The sequence below is a fragment of the Coturnix japonica genome, chromosome 1 (assembly GCF_001577835.2).
Source record: "Coturnix japonica isolate 7356 chromosome 1, Coturnix japonica 2.1, whole genome shotgun sequence".
NCBI lineage: Eukaryota > Metazoa > Chordata > Aves > Galliformes > Phasianidae > Coturnix > Coturnix japonica.
Window position 1 is genome coordinate 30,769,959 of NC_029516.1, and position 15,081 is coordinate 30,785,039.

The 15,081-nt window shown below is 42.5% G+C and overlaps 1 protein-coding gene across 1 annotated transcript in view; it reads right to left on the reverse strand.

Moving 5' to 3' along the window:
• Positions 1 to 985: 985 nt before the first annotated feature.
• WIF1 (WNT inhibitory factor 1) overlaps positions 986 to 15,081 on the reverse strand; it is a 34,181-nt gene continuing 20,085 nt past the window's right edge. The window contains exons 3-10 of the mRNA XM_015855600.2: positions 14,844 to 14,952; positions 11,249 to 11,389; positions 7,722 to 7,817; positions 6,041 to 6,136; positions 5,396 to 5,491; positions 3,025 to 3,120; positions 2,638 to 2,733; positions 986 to 1,810 (exon numbers count right to left, since the gene is read on the reverse strand). Of these exons, the coding sequence (XP_015711086.1) occupies positions 1,689 to 1,810; positions 2,638 to 2,733; positions 3,025 to 3,120; positions 5,396 to 5,491; positions 6,041 to 6,136; positions 7,722 to 7,817; positions 11,249 to 11,389; positions 14,844 to 14,952 (852 nt within the window). The 3' untranslated portion in view covers positions 986 to 1,688. The remainder of the gene's footprint in view (positions 1,811 to 2,637; positions 2,734 to 3,024; positions 3,121 to 5,395; positions 5,492 to 6,040; positions 6,137 to 7,721; positions 7,818 to 11,248; positions 11,390 to 14,843; positions 14,953 to 15,081) is intronic.

Genomic DNA, 15,081 nt, shown 5'->3' on the forward strand with positions numbered 1-15,081 from the left:
CAGAGCTGTCTGCATTTGGATGCTTGAACTTAGAACACAAATGCTGTTCTTTCAATGCAAGATTTAACATGGAAGAAAAAGTGGTAGAAAATTCATTAAGGAAAAAAGAAGAACTTATCTATTTTTTCCTTTCCGGCTATATCCTCCTCATGATTAATGATTTTTGCCAGAATTAGTGGTGAAACTCAATAAACAATGAAGCAGCACTGTGTCTCTGGACACTCTCAAATGGTTCTATTCTAAAGAACACACTTGCCATTTGCATCTGCAGCCACACTGCAGGAAGGGCAATGTAGGAGCAGGCCCTTGAGAACTGTCCTCCCTCTCTGGCCACAGCATAAACTTTTGATTGGCCTCTGGACTCCTTGTTCAAATAAGACTTGCAAGATCAGGCCACTAAAATACTCTTTTCACTCACTAAGATACGTTTTGTGCACCAAGCCCACTGTATTTGCTTTATTTATTTAATAATAGCGGCCCTAAAAGTGCAGTGTAGCAGTCAGTATTTATTTGTTGAAATGAATATTGTTTTCCACCCCAGAAAGGGATCATCATTGCTCTCTGTCCACATCTCATTATAAATGTGACTGTTGCAGGATGGAGTGCCAAGACTTCAAAGAGTCTGAACACGCCATGAGATGAGAGCATCACTCTGGAATGGTATTGGTAGGAATAGATGATTTCCTCTTCGTCTGCCTTTCAAAAGCAGCACCTGAAAGGAAAGCTACAGAGCACATGAAAATAGAACCTCCACTTCTGGGACTCTGGTTGGGAGTGGAAGGGCCTCAGATGGGGACAAAGGCCAAAACCTGACACTTCTGTCTGTGCATTGCCCAGTGCCACCTCCCAGTACTGATACCATTGGGATTGGTGCAGCAGCAGGGAAGTGAGGACAAGAGAAGCAGTCCAACCCACCATTAGTTTATGCAGGGAGGACATTATCCAACCCAGTGCTGGTGAGAGTGGAGCAGACCACACAGAGCAGTACTCAAAAAACTAAAGCAGCATCTTTATTTTATACATAACCGTCAGTACAAAAAGTTTATTATATAAGAGCTGTTTTGTTTACAATATATTATATTGCTTCAAGCCAATGCAAAAAGTTCATACGTTACAGTTCTACACTGTTTAAAATATATTATATTGCTTAATTGGCACCACTGCAGTGTATTTTTAATACACAGAACTTTGCAACGTTTTAAGGGTGAAAATGATGCTGAGTTGAGTAGTTCAGGTTTTAGGTAACATTTGTTTCTTTTCCTTTGGGAAAAACCTAAGTACACAAGAAAACTGACATCTTTCCTTTGTCTTAGGCAAACTAAAATCTGCAATCACTGAAATGTTTCAGGTTAGCATCTAGGAAATTTTCTGCTTGAATATTGTTACTTAAGTTTTGGAAGATGTTATATTGCAGATATGTAATAAAAACAAATGAAATTAAAACATACCCAGAGTATAGTACAAAACCATCCAAAGCACTGAAAGAAGCAGCCTATATAATCATGCTACAGAAGTATTTATAAAACTTAAAAGGAATAGTAAATATCAGCTCAGTGGTTTATAATGAAGCTAATAAAATTCCAGCCAGTAATCTAAACTGTAGTGAACAGCGTTTTAACATCCCATCCATGAAAGGTTAATGAAGGCGATGAACTTTGTGTAACACGAACCCTTTCAGATGTTGGAGCTCACCAGATATAATTGGATTCGGGTGGAGCATGCCGCTCCTCCGCCTTCTTGGGTGAAGGTGTGTACTGCCTGTGCTTGGTGCTGGCTGGCCTCAGGGCGCTCGGACCGCTGGCTCCATACCCTGGAAAATTACCCAGCTCAAGAGGACAGAAACCACGGCGGCAGCTTCATGATGTGCTGCTAATATTTAAGTGGAGACAGACCCCAGCTTGAACAAAAGCTTCCAATGCACCTCACATGCATGAGGTCCCTTCCCCATCCTCTTTTTTTCTTGTTGTGGTACAGACTTTCTGTGGGCTGTTCATTCCAAATATATACATTTTCACTTGCTATATTACAAGAATATTAAATTATTTTTTATCATTGCTACCAAAAACATTAAGCATGAATAGTTTGCCAAGTGTTTAAGATAAATGTTAATCCCTCATGAGAGTATATACAGAATTTTACATGGTCTGATAGTGATAGGATAAGGGGGAATTGCTTTAAAGTAAAAAGTGATCTTTGAGGTCCCTTCCAACACCTATGATTCCACGACTCTTTGACTCTATGATTCTATGACTTGCTTACAAAGTCCTATTGCATGTGGAATGTAAAATGAAGCCTGAATTCATCACTGGATACATCTAATTGCATTTCAAATAATTTTATAATGCTTAAGTAGCACCCAAAAATTATTTTAAAGACTTCAGCTTTGCTTCGAGACAGTACAATTTGCGTTCTGTGGAATATGGGTGAGGAAGAGTAGAAGAAAACATGAAAGTTGTTAGGGACAGATTCTGTATAAGCTTTCAAATTTTCAAATGTAAAATCTTTGTTTTGTTGTTTAAAGAAGAAAAAGATGAGTATGGTATTAGTGATGATGGTGGAAAGGCTCTTGAAGCTGTCGTGTTCATATAGCATCTATAAGTGGCCCTGACACACACCCAGGGGTTGTTTCTCACTTACTTTTATTGCAGTGTCTCCCATGCCAGCCTTCTTTGCAGTGGCACTTGTTGGGCTCAGCACAGGTCCCATACAGTCCACAGCCAGGCTCACAGACAGCTGCAACAAAGCAGGCACGTACGTTGGACCTGGTGGCATTTCTCTAGGAACATCTGCAATTGCTACACTGACATGTTGACACATAACAAGGATGCAGGCCAGACTGGAGGGAAGCATTTGTAAAAAAGATGTCTGGTCTTATAATTCCTTGCAGCCTGGTGTGTGTTGTATGCCCAGGAAGTCAATCTACCTTGAAGTACTCTCAATGGGCAGCTAGCGCTGTTATTGTGTGTGAGGTCCCATGTGAGCCCAATGCTCATCCAAGGACTGACTGAGCGCACAGGTACTTACGCTTTGAACACAGGTCTCCTTGGTAGCCTTTGGAGCACTTGCATTTGTTCTTACCCATACATTTTCCTCCATTTCGACAGGGCTGATGGCATTTACCTAGAAATTAAAAGAACAGAAACAAGGGCCTTAGACCCCAGCACCTACTCATGAAAGCCATCTGAGAAGCCTGCCCTGTGCCCAAAACCTCATCGAGCTGAGGGCTCAGAGTGTGCTCTGTGGATCTAGGGGAAGGCTCCTCTACTAGAACCCAGTGAGCACAAGCAGAATGCAACCTGGTGGCAATTGTCCTCCAGCGCCTTTCTAATGATATTAACGGATCTGCACTTGATAATATGAGCTCCTTTCCACTTTCCACTGCTGGTGTGCTGTGCTGAAAACCCCTGAGAGCGAACTCATCTCACAACTACAGGGTCCCTTTGGGAACTACACACCCCTAGGAGTGCTGCTGGGCTCAACCCCACCAGACTGCAGTGATACATGTGTGCGTTCAGTATAAAAGAAACATTTGTTCCCGATGTGCATAATTATTTTCATAGGCCTGAAGCAAGTTCATGGCCAGCCAGAAGAACAAGCTGTGCTAAGGAGAGTTCCTGCAAAAGCACAATTTCCCCACAGAAACCTCTGGAGAGGGAATCTGTGTATATTCTAATTTGCAGGCAATTGGATCTGGAGTAATTAATGAGTGAAAGGAGCAATGCTAAGAGAATCCAGGACTTGATCTTGAAGCAGAGCTGGAGAATGTGGGTCAAAGCATGTGGTATGGACTTCCACAGAGCTGTGTTCTGCAAACACTTGGCTCAGTTCAGACAAGACTCAAATTTGTTTCCACAGAATGGAGGAAACCTCCTGCTATTAACTGAGAAATGGGAAAAGCAACAAAACAGTTGGTGCCAAATGGAGGAGGAATCCAAAAGGAAAAAAACTGCTATCAAACTGCAACACTAATTAGAGACAAAGCGTGACTGTATCTAGAAAAATATTCTGGAGGATGATGAATGCTTGCTAGTAAGGTAGGCTGAGCCCAGCAGTTTCCCTGGAGCCCTAGAAAACAATTCAACTACCAGACAAACACTCCAAATCTTTAAACAAGGATCGAAAAAGAACCAAAACCAACCCCACTGCTGGGTGTTTGGAAGATGGTTTTCTCCCTGTTGAAAGGTTTTCTCATTTTATTATCCCAAGACCCCCCATGACTGAATGTAGCTGGCCCTGGGTCTAAGAAAACAGAGAGTTTTGTTTCTCCTCTGGTGCTCCTAAATGGCATCCAGCACTTCTTGCAGTCCTCCATTGCTGAGCTGGCACTAGGGCAGTGCCCAAGGTGGTACCAGCCATCCATTCTTTACAGACAGCTGCTGTCCAGCTTCAAAAAGGCCACAAGAAGAGCACAGCTTTTCTTGCTCTCATCAATAGATTCCTGGTTTAGCTTTCCATACAATGACCCTAAATATTTTTTTTTTCTTTTGTAGAGAAATTGGTTTATTATTTGTGTATTAGCTAATTTAATTTGATTTGCACAGGTAAGCCTTTGCAAGAAGCCGAAGTCATTTACACCTGTTTCAAGCAGCAATGGACATTAATGACCCGTAGTGCCTCTCAATTAAATGGAGCACCCTAAATTATACATTCTGCAATATCACTTCTAAGAATTTGCCTAAAAAAACCATGTATGTTCCCCAAACCAAAAAACTCATACACCATTCAAACTGTGGAATTAATCTAATTGGTCAGAGCTGTGAGAAAGTTCTTCTTTCAGCGAGATCAAATACCTGACAGCTGACCTCCCAGGTCTGCTCCAGCCTGGCCACATCTCCACCCCCAGCTTTACACAGCACAGCACACTCAGATCAACCAGGAGCTAAAATATTTTCAATAGCTTTGATGCTAACCTTCTGAAAACATCAAGTCTTTTGATGTTTGCGAGGTGGATTTTCAAGTTGCTGTGTGAATGCAACCTAATACATTACATGAAAGCTCCCAGCTCTTACAGCTCAGACCTCTCTTCAGCACAAACCCCTCTACTTCCAGCTCTGAGCAGTCTTTTTGGGAGTGTGATCTCAAACCTAACCTGCAGTGCACTACAGAGAATTGCAGAAACTTCTGAAAGTATCTGTTCCACACAGGCTGGGCACAGAGCAATGTTTGCATACTTCTGGCTTGAAGGCTACTGCTAAGCTCAGTTACTAGTGACAACAAAACAAGGTTGGAGTGGAATGGTCCAGCAGTGACTCAGACTTATCAGTAAGGGTCTCACTGGAAGCATCTGGCCCTCTAAACCTGATAACCAGCAGAGCCAGGTCACACTGAATCTCTTAGGCACTAACACAGAATAAGTTAATGTAAAGGAAAGCAAGCATGTGGAGATGCTACTTACTGATTTCACATTGGTCTCCTTCAAATCCCGAAGGACAAATGCATTTTCCCAGATAGAAACATGTTCCTCCATTGAAACAGGTTGTTGTACAGTTTGCTGAAACAAGTAAAGCAGAAATGAATTAAATCACTTACATCAACTCACTCTGACTTGCCCTTAATATTTTCTGCTGCTCAACCCAAATAAACACAGCAGTTGCAGGGACTTCAGGGATCCACATGGGCCTACATGGTGCTTACACTGTTCCATGTTACTCTTCTGAACAACTGCTTAATCCTTTTTATTCCTGAGCTACGCAGCAGCAAAAGAAGAAAGATTGGACTTTCGTTTGTGTGTGTGTGTGTGTGTCCAGATGAAGAATATTATTGTACTAATTAGCAAAACTAATTCTACTCCAGGAAACCAGAGTTCAAAGAGAGATCTTCCTAAGTGAATCTTGTGGTATGTCCCGTGGCTTTCAGTGGATCAGCCAAAGAGATTTGCTGAATTACTCTTTGCTCAGCTGGTGGCTGTGGCTGCTGCATGTGGAGCTGTGACAGCGCTGTCTTGCAGACCTTCCTTCACCACTTGCTTGGCTTTCCTGGAGGGGAATTAACATATGCAAGTACAGGGTGGCCACAATGCCAGGGGTTTCACTGCTATTACCTTTGTCACAGTTGATGCCGTAGAAGCCAGGGGGGCAGATGCAGAGGCCAGGGGTGATGCAGAGCCCTCCATTCATGCAGCGAGGAGCACACAGCGCTGAGCAGCAGGGAGGAAAGGAAAACTGTCACTGGCATGACAGCAGCTGGCTATTCAATGCTCAGCATGCTGTCTCCTTAAGCTGCTTTTCCTACTGTTGAATCAATCAAGTCACCTTTGCAAAGTACTTTTGTTAGTGGTTACATCAAAACAGCTCTGTTATGTATCTGCCAATCTGTGTACAGCATAACTAAAACAGAAGATTGAGTCTGATTCCATAAGTAATTGCTTCTTGTACACTACATTTCCAAGCTGGGAATGGCAAAGTGTCTACCTTTACCCTCTGAATACATGAGGCCCCACTATACCAGTGCTCCCTGTAACTGCACTCTGGTGCTGAGCTGGTGCCTCAGCACTGCACAAAGGAGTGTTTATCCAGGGGATGTACTCAGAGGTGTTGGTAAATTAGTGGGGCTCCCAAGCAGACTCTATGATGAACCCTCCTTCTGCCACTGCATACCCGGCCATAAGCACAGCCCCCTGATTTAGTGGAAGGGAGCCATTAAAATCATTATTTTTAGTATATAAATTATTTTTATTAATTATTCTAACATAACCAAAGTGTCCTGAACACTTCCCCTGAACCTTTCCTGAGCCCTTGTACTCTCTCAAGGCTCCTCTCCAGTTATGGCCAGCCCATGAGGCTGACCGTGTCAGGGAGCAATGTTTCAGTTGGTGGCTGCCCACAACTGGTACAAGCAGCAAGGCTGGGTCCGTACTGATGGGTTCACCAGCTTTTGGACAAAGCCAGGCAGAAGTACAGGATCACCAGTGCTGTGAAGCTGTCATTGCTGGTGTGGTTTTGTTCCCTAAGACAAGCAACCAGCCTGGGCTCCTCCAGCTGGGAATTCAGGGGGTTTAGCTTTAAAAGGCAGGAGAGTTTGTTAACACACAAATTGTCTGGAACCCATGGAAGAAAACAGTCCCTGCTCTTCTGTATTTAACATTCTGGATGTAGTCAAAGTGCCTGGGAGCTGAGTGAAGGGTCATGTTGAAGTAGGATGCCCACAGGGCCCACCTTGTCTCAAGGAAAGCCTCTCGCTAGGGAAGGAGGGAGGAAGAGATAGGAAGAAGAGGAGCTTCTTCACCCAGCCACACCAATTTCCTGCACCCTCACACCTGGAAATGTTATTCGGAGGTATTAGTAATGGAAGGAAAAAAGAAACTCTTTCCTTCATCTTCCTGTCTTCTTTTTCAGTCTGCCTCCAAATTAAACGTTATCTCCATACAAACCAGTGCAGTACAGAAATCCCCGTGCTTGGTTTTCCATCTAGTTCTCATTAGCAGAGGAACTTTATTTAATCTTTTTGCCAGATGGATGCTCTGTGATTACAGACTCTCTAACTGTTGTGTCAGTTTTTGTTAAAAGCAATCCCTTAGAGATAAACCATCTTTCTTGTAAGCAGCTACATTTTCCATTGGAATATGCACCACGACAGTAATTCACTTGGATGTGTAGGCTCAAAATAAAATACATGCGACTTTAGAATAGGCTGTTCATATTTTTAGGGGAGGCCACAGTACAGCAGCCACAGTTTTGTTGAGATTATGGTAAAGAGAGTTTAGAGGATTTTTTTTTCATTACCTTTCTCACAGTGAGGCCCATAGAATCCATCTGGACATTCACATACGTGTCTCTCATTGCAAAATCCTCCGTTTCTGCAGCCTCCTGGACACTCCGCTTCATAAAACACAATGACAGTCTTAATTGGCTGTTTCACACTTCAGCTGTCACTTATATTTTAGTAGGACCAATAGATTCCTTTGGTAAAACAATGACAGATATGCAAATGCTGGTAGTAGTAAAGTTCAGCTAAGACTTTCTAAAGAGAAATTATCTTTGTGTCAATCTCTAAATACAAGTCTGAGCTCATGTGCAGGGCAGTGTGTGAAGTGCTGGATGCTAGACCACGCAAACCTTATTGCTCTGCGGTTTTGCTTTTGAATGGATGATGTGGATGCTTTGCACAGTCCAATGGTGACTTCTCTGCAAGGAATGAGCAGGAAGGCAGTGCAGGACCTGCATCACTGGTCAGACCTGCCCTTGGTCTGTGGGACCACTTTCAAATTTCACAGCCTTAAGTTGACGCATTGCAACTTGCATTGCATTAATTACTACATCTGTTGCTACTGAGGTGACAAAGTGATGAAATCTGTTTTCAAATGAAAGAGTCAGCTTTGAGGCTAGATGAAAGGAGGCCAGAAATGAAGATGAAAGCATTCCTGTGTAGTGATCCTGTATCATCATCCAACTCTTATTCACATCTCAACTATTGATCAAACACTGGTTAAAGTGTTTGGCAACACTGGTTGGATTACACAAGGATGAGAAATACATCTGTGTATGATCACCATCCTCAAAACACCGGAGCCCATCAAACAAGAGGCAAAACAAATTGAATCCAGTGGAATCTCACAACAGCACTACTGCCAGGCAGCGATTCCTTAAAAATGCCTTCCAAGGTCTCACACAGGCAGGAAGGGAAGCAGGAGAGGCTGAAATGTGATATCACTTCTGATCAGTGGTACAAGTGCCACAAGGCAGCTTTACAGAGTAGGTACCTCCTCATATGGGTGCTATGCTGTGTGGCAGTATGAATGATGAGGTTAAAAATATCTGCGGTAGACCAACACTCAGACAGCAATCTTACTGCAACCTTCTCAACTCAGACTTGAAGGTCATCCATTAGACAGCAGCAGGCTGCAATATTGGCACCCTGCTTTTTTTGCCTTAGGCCTAGCAGTGCTGTAAGTGTATGAGGCTGACAGCACTTGCCAGCATTATCCTTAATTCTTCTCCGTTGGCTTTTCACCAGCATCCACCAAGAAGTGTTGGCACTTGCCACTCACAAGCTGTGTAGATGTACGATTGATTCATACAGTTTCCAAACTGAACAATACCTGAATTTAAATTCAAGCAGTTACAGCCTTTAAAATTAAAGTGACAAGGAATATCAGAATGTACATAAATTCAAGTGGTTCAGGTTGCCTAAGACATTTTCACAGCTCGCAAAGAATCTTCAAATTAACTCCTATTGATGTAAGGGGAAACATAATCCTGGATTTAAATAGATTTGAATGGATTTTCCTCCTTTGTTAGGTGACATATCCTTTAGATCTATTCACAAACATTCTTGAAAACTTGTCTAATAGCTGATCAGAGCCACAGGAGGCTATGGCATCTCAGGCTATGTGCAGTACTGCTTTCCTACCACATTCATGGAATATTTCTCTACCAACTAAAATACAAAGGGTAACAACAAGACTAAGAAAGAGGTATGAAAATCTGAGGTACCAGGCAGGGGGCTGGATGTTGTGTGCAAACAAAGGAAGGAGAGAGGATAAAATCTGTGATTTTAAAATGCTTTTCTACCTAAAAACACAGATACACTAGGGAAAAAAAAAAGTGCTACTTTAAAAATGAAGCTGTGTGCAGTGGGAGTAATAGCAGGAAAGGCACTTTTGTCTCATTTGTTTTAACAGTATACTCTAGGACTTATTGGAAATGTTTCTCTTGTAGCCAAACGCAGAGCTGCTATTCATTACAGAAAATACATGCTTAAATGCATGCCATTTCAAACAGAAAAATAAGAAAACACAATTTTTTGTGTGGTCACCTCTTGGCCACAACAAAGCCTCTCTACTGCCACAAAATCGTTCCCTCATTCTGCTCACTTCCTCTGGTGGGGGCCCCTCTTGCTGCCCACAAGAGACTGGAAACAGCGACCCGGGGCCCAGGCAGGAGGAATCCAAGCTGTTCACCACAAGAAGCATCTCTCCAAGGAAGGAAAACTACCCTACACTAATACAGACCAGTGAGGACATCCTCATCCTTCCCAGTGTGTGTACCTCCAAGTGTCGTGGAGTGCTCCACACTGGACAGAGTGGTGCACACTGGACACACTGGCAGCAGTGGGTGCCATTCCTATAGGCACTGGCAGAGGTAGGTGTGAAGGCTCCTCCTCTGCCCACCTATGGTATATGGAATGTCATCCTCCTTTCTCTCACCTGCTTCAGGACTGGGCCACTCATTACCCTCAGCTTTCCTGAGTTATATACTGCAATACTTTTAAGTTTTTAAGCATTTTTCACATCAAAATAATAATAACAATATTAACAAAAGGTGTAAAATCCAAAGCTTGGACAAATGCAGTAAAGAAATTGAGTTTGGAGCCCTTCCAGTCCAAGATACATTTTTCCACAATATAGATCCATAACTGCTGTCCAGATTAATTGACTCCAATGTTATTTCCAAAGTTTATCAAGTTCAGCATCTTTGAACTGAATGGAAAGTGAAAAGGTATGAAATGCTCTGTGTTGTGTTTATGTCAGATACAACTTTGTGCACAAGATCTAATCGATTTTACTTCCAATCAGCCTCCATTTTTCTTCCTATTCTTCTTCCCACATCTTCTCCCCTTTTTCCCAGGCTAACTGAGAGCAGAAAGGCTTCAAAGCAGGCAGAAAGTTGACCATTTATTTAGGTGTTGTGCGGGTTCAAAGAACAAACAGCTCCTGCTGCTGCTCTTTGAAGCCACCCTACAGCCAGTGTGGAGAAGAAAGTGAGGGACTGGGAACTGACATTTAATAGGAGAAGAATAAAAATCTTGCTCTTTGTACATCATGGGTTGATTAACTTGGCATGTGCAAGTTCAGACGTAAAGAACTGTTGAACCATGACACCAAACAGTGTTAAGTGAAGGCAAAGTCCACACTATGGATCACAGAACTCAGTTCTCTAAATTATGGGTCATTTCTGAAAACACGAGCCTAGGCATGTTAGACATTGTAGTTCCTCTCCTCCAAATGCTTCAAATCATTTGTTCACATTTGCTTCTCATAGGATGTATTTCTATCAACATCCCTGAAACGATGAGATGTGAACAGGAGGAGTAATGCCTCCAACCCCGTCTGCTAAGGGAAGAAATAGCTTAGTAAACACACTGAAAACAAGCAGCAAATGTAAATGGGCAGCAAATCTACAAAGAGAGACCGAACATCCCAGAGTTCAAAGTCTTTGCTGCACATTGTGTGACCACAATATTCTGTAGCCATTATCCCTAAGGAAACAGAAGATAGTTAGGTGACCCAGTCTGACAGTTTTGTCATTACCTTGCTGACAGGTTTTAAAGAAGATGGCGTTCTGAGGGGTCTGGAGGATGATATTGCCTTCTGCGTTCATTATGATCACATTCACTTCGAATGCAGCCACTCCATCTTGTTTTCCAAGGCAAGGAAACCCAACCTGAACCACTTAAAGGGGAACAATAACAATAATATTTTGTGTTTACTTGCATATAGATGAAGGTACACATAGGAATACTAAAAATAAAGATAATAATTATTTACGTTTAAGCCTTAGAGTAGCACCACTGATGAAGAGGTGCAGCACAGAGTTATGCAGGTCGCCGTACTCTTAGACATTTGAAGCACAGGAGGTGAGCCTGGGTTCCCTGACTGACACAGCCCCAGTGTCGGCAGCACAGACAGGGATCTTAACAAACACCCTTCTGTCTGCAGACAGCAATTACCCACATGGAGGTATAGGAGAATATGGTTTTCAAAACCTCCAAAGGGAGCTGGAAGCCTACATTTAATTTTCTAGGCTGCCTCGATCCTTCTGAATCTCACTTTCATGGGCTCTCAGGTGACTTTTGCAAAGAGATCACACACATTTTGGAGAAATACTTGCTTCAGGTATATATTATGCTGCCTGGGATCTTGCAGTTAAGACTTAAATAAAACCCTGATTTAATCAAAACTTCCCCCATAAAGTGCCAGCAAGGCAGTACAGTCAAATAAGACCATGGGCTCAAATATTTACGCAAATTACAGAGTCCCATTGCTGTGACAGAACACATTATGTGTGGTAATATTTGGAGACTGCCTTTCCAAGAAAAGTATTCAAACACTTCTGAACTACAAAGAGTCCAAGTAAATAATTACGGCCAGTAAATTTGAAGTATTTTAATGAGGAAGTGGGCAGAGAGCTCAGAGTTCTGGAATGCTCCTCTGTGATGGTCTCATGTGATCTCACGTAATCTTCAGATGAGATGATTGTCTCTTCAAAATTGGCTCTTCCTAGCTCCTTCATAGATTAGATCCAGTAAACAGTAATTGTTTATCCATCTCTTCTGAAGCTGGCCTGTGATTCTGGAACAAAATATTGACCTAACAGCCTTACATTTGGTTTGTTTTAAATTGCTTGTTATTAAAAGTGTTGCAAGTCATAATTGGGCAATTTTCATTATTTTCTGCCTTGATATAATACAGAATAATTTATTGCTGAAACACATTCTGCTCCTGTTAAGTTCTGTTGCAGTTTTCATATTAAAACAATTGAATTATTGAGGCACTTTTACATCAGTTTTTTAAAAGACATTTACAAAAAAGCATGTAACCATGTGGTAGGAAGAAAACTCTTACGGCAAATAAAAAGAAGTTTAAATGATTCTTAAACTGTAGTAACCTTCTTACAACTCAAGTGCAGGAATTAATGTAGTGCATATATGAGGCTGTGTGTGACTTAGCTGAACAAACTGCTGTGGGGAGGAAGATGTAGCAGAAATGTAATGATGGCACTGTAGCAGTTCCTAGACTTCACTGCATCATTAGCAAGCTCCATCACTGTTGAGTGAGCAGAGATGTTGCTGCACCTGAATAAGACATCAGATATGCCAGCCCTTGTGGAGCCACCTTGGCACCAGCATGCACTGGGGTGGTGTTCACAGCTCATCACTGCCACCATCCACAACATCAGACTTGGGTCTGAACTTAGAATCATAGAATCCTTAGAATTGGAAGGGACCTTTAAATGTCACCTTGTCCAGCTGCCCTGCAATCAACAGGGACATGTACAGCTATGTCAAGTTTTCCAGGGCCTGATACAACTTCACCCTGAAAATCATTAGGGACGAGGCATCCACCACATCTCTGGGCAATCTCTTCCAGTGCCTCACCACTCTCACTGTCAAAGACCTTTTCCTTATATCCAACTTAAATCTAAGCTTGAAGCCATTTCCCCTTGTTCTGTCACCACAGACTCTGCTGAAGAATCTGTCCCCTCTTTCCTGTAGCTCCCCTTAGATACTGAAAAGCCGCTACCACAGAGACTTCTCTTCTCCAGGCTGAGAACTCCAACTTTCTCAGCCTGTCCTCATAGGAGAGGTGCTCCATCCCTTGGATCATTTTTGTGGTCTTCCTCTGGATGCACTCCAGCAGGTCTATGTCCCTCCCATACCTATAGTACTCCAGATGTGCTCCAGAGGGGCAGGATCACTTCCCTCAACCTGCTGGCCATGCTTCTTTTTATGCAGCTTAGGATACAGTTGGCTTTCTGGGCTGTGAGGGCGCACTGTCATCTCATGTCCAGTTTGCCATCCACCAGTACCCCCAGGTCCCTTTTGACTGGGCTCAATCCTTTCATTCCCCAGTTTGTACTGGTAGTGGGGGTTGCCTTGACCCAGCATTTGGATTTGTTGAACCTCATGAGGTTCACCTGGGCCCACTGCTCAATCCTGTCTAGGTCCCTCAGGATGGCATCTCATTCCTCAGGTGTGTCAACTGCACCACACAGCTTCCTTAAAGATCTGCCAGCTCTGCTCGACACCCTTGCCCATGAGGACAGCTTCCCAGGATGAGTTTCAAAAAGACATCAGTAAGCCACCAAGCAGAAGCTAGTCAGGGGTGAAGGTAAACAGAACTATCACATATATATGCTTTCTTTTTGCTCTGCAAAAAATCTGCTCATAGCTCTATTGGACATATAACGAAACATGGGCTAGATAGTCCCTAGAGCACTAAAGCCATCCTCACTGATGGTAGGAAAATATCCAAAAGTAACTTTGAGAGACCACTGATTTTGACAGGAACACTTGGTTCAACCACCTCTCAGTAAAATATCTACCTGTTTTAACTCCTCATCTTGCTTCCCACTCCCATGTCTAATATAGCTGTCTTCCCTCTGTTATATTCCTTCTGTTACCTTTACTGTATTCTCTTGGGTTGAGATAGGTTTGCAATAAATGTCTCACTACTGTTTGATTTAATTTGTTATTAAATAAAAGAAATAAAATTAATTTGTTATTAAATAAAAGAAGAGAGGAGAGGAGATAAGGAGAGGAGAGGGGAGGAGAGGAGAGGAGAGGAGAGGAGAGGAGAGGAGAGGAGAGGAGAGGAGAGGAGAGCTGATCAGCTTCTGCTGTAGATCTGAAAGCTCCAGTGGATAGCTGAGAATGCACAGCCAAGGGGAAAATGGTAAATGATAAGACCCTAAACCAGAGCTTCTGTTTTTGAGCCCGAATGCCTGAGAACAGCAGCTGACGCCAACTTAAAGTAAAATGCCTGCAAACTGAAGCCTCTGAGAAGCAGAATAATTGGATAACTATTCCTTACAGCAATCAAAGATTTTGTTCTCCAGTAGTTGCACAACTTAACCAATAATAAAGTTTTATGTACGTGAATGTTATGCAACGATTTTTGCACAATTCTCTGCTGATTTCTCTACAGATAAAAGCTTCATGTGACTTGGCTCAGACAAAACAGATTGCTCTAGTCAGGCAAGGCACTCACAAACCGTTCAGTGTCAAGCGCCATGCAAGCACTTTTTTAGCAGTAAGGCTCAAAACTGCAGTTCAAGACATATAGACTTTGCTGGATGTGGGATGTTTTGTAAAGGAACTCAATTTATAACATCAACAGCACAAACCTGATGGTTTATGAGGAACCATTCCAAGCAGGGGTATATTTACAGTTGGATCAGCCATGATGCCTTTATCCAAAGAGCGCAAGGACAGGAATTCGTAGAAGTACTCAGCCTGTGAGAAAATATATCAGAAGTTGCTATGTATTTTAAATGCATTCATGTAAGCAAACTATTTTGCATAAGCTACAGCAAAAAATTACTGCTTTTTATTATGCCATTCACAGGCACTTTCCATTACTTC